The 6,380-nt window shown below is 44.9% G+C and overlaps 1 protein-coding gene across 2 annotated transcripts in view; it reads right to left on the reverse strand.

The window, feature by feature from the left end:
• Positions 1–3,904, reverse strand: part of PRKAR2B (protein kinase cAMP-dependent type II regulatory subunit beta) — a gene marked incomplete at both ends in the record, with an annotated part of 110,713 nt that extends 106,809 nt beyond the window's left edge. For both annotated transcript variants that reach the window (XM_080701115.1, XM_080701114.1), the window contains one exon: positions 3,598–3,904. In XM_080701115.1, the coding sequence (XP_080557241.1) occupies positions 3,598–3,904 (307 nt within the window). The remainder of the gene's footprint in view (positions 1–3,597) is intronic.
• Between the last annotated feature and the right edge of the window lie 2,476 nt (positions 3,905–6,380).

Raw genomic sequence — 6,380 nt, forward strand, 5'->3', positions numbered from 1 at the left:
ACAGCCTCATTTTCTCATGGAGCTGGGATAATGAATTAAAGCATCTTGACAGTACCTAGCATACATCAAATGTTAACAAATAGCAGTTCTTTCCTAACTTGTCACTAAGATCAGGAGATACTATTACTATATCTCTTGATCAATGTTTTTCAAAGTATGGTCAGAGACTACAGGTAACAGAATGCTCAGAGATATTTGGTGCCCCCCCCCCAAAAGATACTATGTTCCACCCCAATCTATTCAGAAAAGCTCTCCAAGAATGGTACCAGATTAATGTTCATTTCTCAGTCAAACTTACTAAAAATGCATGTGAAAATGTACAAATTATTGATCCAGTGGGTCTTGTGTGTTACAGTAAATTAAGACTTTTCTTCTAACATTTGGTCTTTACTATGACAGGAGACAAGGCCAGTAGCTGGTGGGTTTTCTTTGTCACTTTTCTGGACATATATATTGACAGATAGGTATTTTTTAGGTTCACGACTGATATGCTCTTTTCCCCAATGACACTATTTTTCACCTTTCCCCCCTCTGACCAGAGGTCAATAAAACTGCTGCAGACAATTTTGAACAACCTCAATCTTCAAAGGGTGTTCATGTTTTAAGGGCTGTTAAAAAAAAGTCGATATGATCTAAATCATACGGTGCCTACAAATTTAAAAATATTTACTATTGGCCCTTTTACAAAACTTTTTTTTTTAACCAACTTTTTACAAAAGTTTGCTAACCACTTTGTAGCCTAAAGTTAAATGGTGTGTGTGTGTGTGTGTGTGTGTGTGTGTGTGTGTGTGTGTGTGTTTGCAGGTCTGGCCATTTGACCTCCAAGCTACACCCCCTGCCCTATTTTTAATTCTTTATATTGAAACCGGATCTCATTGAGTTGCAGAGGGCCTCATTAAGTAGCTGAGGCTGTCTGCAAAGCGTGATCCTCCAGTCTCAGCCTCCCGAATGCTGGAATTACAAGCATGCGCCACCACACCTGGCTCAATTAAATGTTTTTAAACTGTACATTTCAACACAAAGTATTGTTCTTTTTTAAAAAAGGAGAACTGACAAGAATAGAAAATATCAGGCTGAGTATTGTGGCATATGATTGAAATCCCGGTACTAGAGAGGGTGAGATAGGAGGATCTCAGGTTCTAGGATAGTCTCAGCAATGTAGCAAGACTTTCAGCAATTTAGTGAGACTCTGTTTGCAAACAAAATAAATTAATAAAAAAGGCTTGGGATGTAGCTCAGAGGTAGAATGCCCCTGGGTCCAATCCCCAGTACAGAATGAATGAGAGAAAGAAGGAAGGAAAGAAAGAAAGAAAGAAAGAAAGAAAGAAAGAAAGAAAGAAAGAAGACTATATATATAAAAAAAGCACTGCATCTAGTAAAAAGCAGTACTACTGCCAAAGCTTCAAGAATACACACACACACACACACACACACACACACACACACACACACATCACTGGGTAATGATAAAATCATATTTAGTTGCAGTCAAAAAGTTTTAAAGCAGCTGGACATAGTGGTATACACCTGTAATCTCAGTACTCGGTGGGCTGAGACAGGAGGATCACAGGTTCAAAGCCAGCCTCAGCAACTTATCAAGGATCTCTGCAACCTAATGAGGCTCTATTTCAAATTTAAAAAAAAAAAAAAAAAAAAACAGGGGTAAGGGTGTAGCTTGGAGATTGAATGCCTCCAGGTTCCTTCTCCAGTCACACACACACACACACACACACACACACACACACACACACACACACAGTGTTCAAGTCCTTGGGGGTCATGCAAGAGAATGAATAGGGCAACCAGTTAAGAGGCATTTATTAAAACTCAGGATGAGTAATTTTTACTGTAAAGGTGCCTTGGAGAATATTAAGCCATATAAAATACCCCTGCTGCTTACAAGTTAACAGTTTATTTCTTCACTGTAAAATAAAAATTACATCCCATCTCTGTACACTGCCTACTTTGTAAGGAGAAAGAGAAATCATGGCAAAATACTTTAAAAAGCATTATGAAAAACTGTTTAGTAATATTAACAACAAATTATATAGAACACACATAGATGCTTTACCAAGTCCCTCAGTTCCTAGTTTCCTCCAATCTGGGAAATCAGTCCTTTCCTTCTTTTGTGTATGCACATGTCTGTGCGTGCATGTCTGGGCGTGCACACTTGTGTGTGCATGGGTGTGCATGTCATGTGCAGGGAGTATAAAAAGTATGCATTGAATGTTACTGTCTTGTCTATGCCATCCATTATTGGTGTCTCTTTTCATCTATATAAAATATGTATTTTCTCTTGCCTCTAAAATAAAATGATTGATATTTTATGCAAAAAGAACAATTGAGATTTTGATGACTGTATCCTGGGAAACATAAAAATGTCCACAATTAAAATTTCAAATAACTATTTTCCCTTTTATCTTCATTAAGCACCAATTTCCTGGGTTTCTGCGATTCTTTTAGACAAGCTAAACCTGCATTCCTTTTATACCCCATTTTGACATGTAACTGAAACATGCAAAGAAAAGAAACATCTTCCTAGGAAGGAACACAAAGAAATGAAATGACACGAAAATGTTCTCACTGTATGGAATGCACTGTGGACACAGAAACCACAAGCAGGATAAATAAAAGCTGGTGCAATGCTGCATGCATAGTTGCTTTATACCACAAAGAAGAAAAACCCTTGCACGTTTGCACACTATGGTCCTTTAGCTTGGTTTTAGGCATGTTGTGTAAAGAAAGGCGGCTGTAAATGTGCGTCCGTGTCTGCGTGTGTTAGGGAAAGAGGGTTGTAAGCAGAAGGGGTGGGACTTGCCAAAGGCAGCTATTTGAGAAAATTCCTTTTTCTTTCCCATTCATTCTTTCTAGCTTCAGTGTTTGGCACAGTCCTTACAATTACTCACTGGTTTTTCATTCTAAAGGCAACCAACAAGCTTTCTGAACTTCCTACAATGTTTTTCACATGCCTTTTATTTTTTTTAAAAAAAAAAGCACCAAACCACTCAATATGTGTTTTATATTAAATCAACAAACCATTAGCCCATTTCCTCGTTCCAAAGACCCCATGGGTTGCAGGGCAATAGGAGTCTTTGTTGTGTGCCCCAAAATAACATAAGATGGTAAACTGGAAGATATTAATTACTGTTTCCAAGAATGTCACATCTATTACCATAAATTCTGTTCCACCCCAGTAAGCCACATTTCATCCTCCCTTTAGGGAATCTACCGTCCTAACAACAGAAAAGCCAATCAAATTAAACACTCTCCGCCTTTTCTCTCCGGACTCCATTAATAAATTTAAGGGCTGAAAAGGGACGCCCAGGGGGCCGGTTTCCTTTCTGTACAATGGAATCTCCAAGCGACCCCTCTCCAACCACCGCGAAAGTTGTCTTTCAGGCCGATGCCCACCCTGGCCCGGCCCAGGGAGAGAGGAGGGAGGCAGATGGGCAGAGGGAACCGTCACCTTTCAGCTCTCCCACCTGCAGAGGAGGAGAAGCCGGGGAGGGGAAGGTGGGCGAGTGGGAGAGACAGAAATGGATGCTGCGCGGGTGGGCGGGAGGGGAAGGCGGGCGAGGGATGGGGTCCGGCGCTCACCGTTGAACGCCCCGGCGTCCGCGGCCTCCTCCTCCTCCTCCTCCTCCTCCTCGCCGTTCTCGGAGTCGGAGCGCATGGGCTCCTCGGCGAAGTTGACCCCCTTGCTGGGGGTGCCGCCCCCGGCCGCGTCCCCCCAGGTCCTGCCCTCATGGCCGCAGCGCGCGGCGCCCTTGCGCTCGCTCTCCTGCTGCAGGCGCGTGAAGTGCTGCAGCGCGAACTCCAGCAGGTCCGCGGGCTGGTGCCTCAGCACCTCCACCGTGAAGCCCTGCAGCAGCTCCGTGAGCCCCGCCGGGATCTCGATGCTCATCCTGCCTCGGGGCGGCGGGCGCCGGGCGCCGCCTCGCCTCCTCGCGCTCCGGCCTCGGGCCCCGCGGCCCCGAGCACGCCCCGCGGGCGCTACGGGCTGCGAGCGCGGCGCTCTGGGCCCCGGCGGCCCGGCTGGCCCGGCCCCGGCTCCCGGCGCGGCGGCTCCGAGCGGCGGCGGCGGCGGCTGAGCGAGCGCGGCCCCGCGAGGGCTGGCAGCATCTCCGGCTCCTCCCGCGCCCGCCGCCGCCGCGCCTCTCCCCCGCGCCCCGCCCCCGCCGCGCGCCCACGTGACCCGGAACCATGGCAACGCGGGGGGCGGGGCGGGGCGGCGCGGGGGGGGCGGGGCCAGGTCGCCGCGGTCCACCTGCGGGCCGGCCCGGGCGGCGCTGCCTGCGCATCCCGGCCGCAACTTCAGCCCGGGTCCTCAGCCGCGGCGTTCTGTTTTCCTCCTCGAATCGAGTTGCACTGATTCGTGTTTGGGTGATGTCTTTTGTCTAAAATCGGAGAGTGGTACTGGTGTTGGGGCCGAAGAAACGCTATCCCATCTTTGTGACATCTCCCTTTTTTCTTTCGCCCGTGCGTTTTATCCAGCCTTTCCCTAGCCGTCCTGTGCATCACGCAGATGATGCTCTTCCTCCGGGCGCGCTCCACGCGTTTACTACCAGTTCCCGAGATGAGGGCACCGATATCGGGAGGCACTTAGCAAAGTTAGTTGATACCCTACAAATAGACTAGTGCGACTTGAAAAAAATGCCGTAGTCAGAACAGATGGTCCTCTAGCAAAAAAGAGCTTTGCCTGATTAGATTCTTATTTTTAAAACCTTGCCTTGTGTTTTGAGTGGTTTTCAACTAAATCTCAAAATTTTGAATGTTTGAATAGAGTTACAATTACAAACTTGTGCTTTTAAAGTAGACGTCCTGGACTGAAATGAGGCATAGTCTTGGCAGAGAAAATTGTCCTTTGCCTATTAAGTGCTAATTAAATGCACATGCTTTATTTTCTACAATGACTGTATTATTGTAAATAAAAGAGTTTAGCGCAAGCTCTTCCCAAAGTTGCTCTTTTATGATTTTTCTTTATTTTTATTTCATTCACCTGTTCTAATTTACTTTCCACTCACAAAAAAAAGACATGACTGAGGAAACTAAAAAACTAAAAATCAGTGATGTAACAAACGACTCCCTTTTCTAAAAATGTATCTTGATAGCCGGGCGTGGTGGCGCACTCTTGTAATCCCAGCATTTGGGAGATTGAGACCGAAGGACCGCGGTTCCTGGACAGCCTCAGTTACTACTTAGTGAGGCTCTGTTTCAAAATAAAGAGTAAAAAATAGGGCTGGGGTGTAACTTGGAGGTAGAATGCCCCGGGATTCCCATCCCCAGTACCACACACACAAAAAAAAATGCATTTTGATATCAACCATTTGTTTGAGATGCATTTTGTATTTATCCCATGAGTGAATGCATTTCTCTTATTCACTTTCTCATCAACCTGATAATAGTAATGTTCTGTTTTTAGATAATGTCCTTCTAATTGTAACTGTGAAGCACTCTAAGGAATAAACTTCTATAAAATAGGGTAGTCCTCACAGGTGACCGCTTTGGAGGACAATATGCACAGAGGAGCACTATTATGGTTTATGGATCCAATGATCTAAAATGCATTGGTATCATCTGTCTTCATGATAATGTTTGTATTAATTGATTAACATTGTCAACATGCAAAATACATGACCTAAAACAGGATTGAATTTTATTTCCCTGTAAATGTAGGCAGGTTAGCACTGATGTGGTGCTCCTGGATCATCAGGCTCCTTCGAGTTCATGGCTCTGTAATCTTCAATTTATGGTCCAAAGTGGTTCTTCCACCATGAATCATCTTGTCTGTATGTCAGCTAAGAGGAAGTGGAAAAGAGAAAGGAACCTCCCCTTTCCCTCAATCATATACCCTTTAAGGACGCTTTCAGGAAGTTAAACACACCAAGTCTCCATCTGGCCTCTTGACCAGAATTTAGTCAACATGGCCACACCTTTGGTATGGCAGATTGCCTTTGCCAAAGCTGTCCACAACAGTATTTCCTGTCCTGTATGCTCTTCTATCCTGTGACCTTGCCGCTCCCCCATCATGATCTAAAATTTTATTTCCTCTCCACTTGAATCTGAATGGGTTAGCAAACTGCTTTGAGCAATAGAGCATGATAGAAGCTATGCCAACCAGCCAGCCCTGTGATGGATGGCCTGTGGGAAGCCTCGTCCACAGGATCTGGGAGCATAATAGAAAGGTTATTTATTGTAAGCCTCTAAATTTTGGAGTCATTTGTTACACAACAATACTAACTGAAACACAAGACTATACAGAAAAATTTGGAAATGTAATATTCATTTTGAGCAGTTGAAAGCATTTGAAAATCAAGGAGAACCAAGTCAGGAGACTTGCTACAATGCTTAACATCTTTTTTTCCCCAGTAAGGACAGAA

This window comes from Muscardinus avellanarius, assembly GCF_963383645.1.
Source record: "Muscardinus avellanarius genome assembly, chromosome: 9".
NCBI classification, from domain to species: domain Eukaryota; kingdom Metazoa; phylum Chordata; class Mammalia; order Rodentia; family Gliridae; genus Muscardinus; species Muscardinus avellanarius.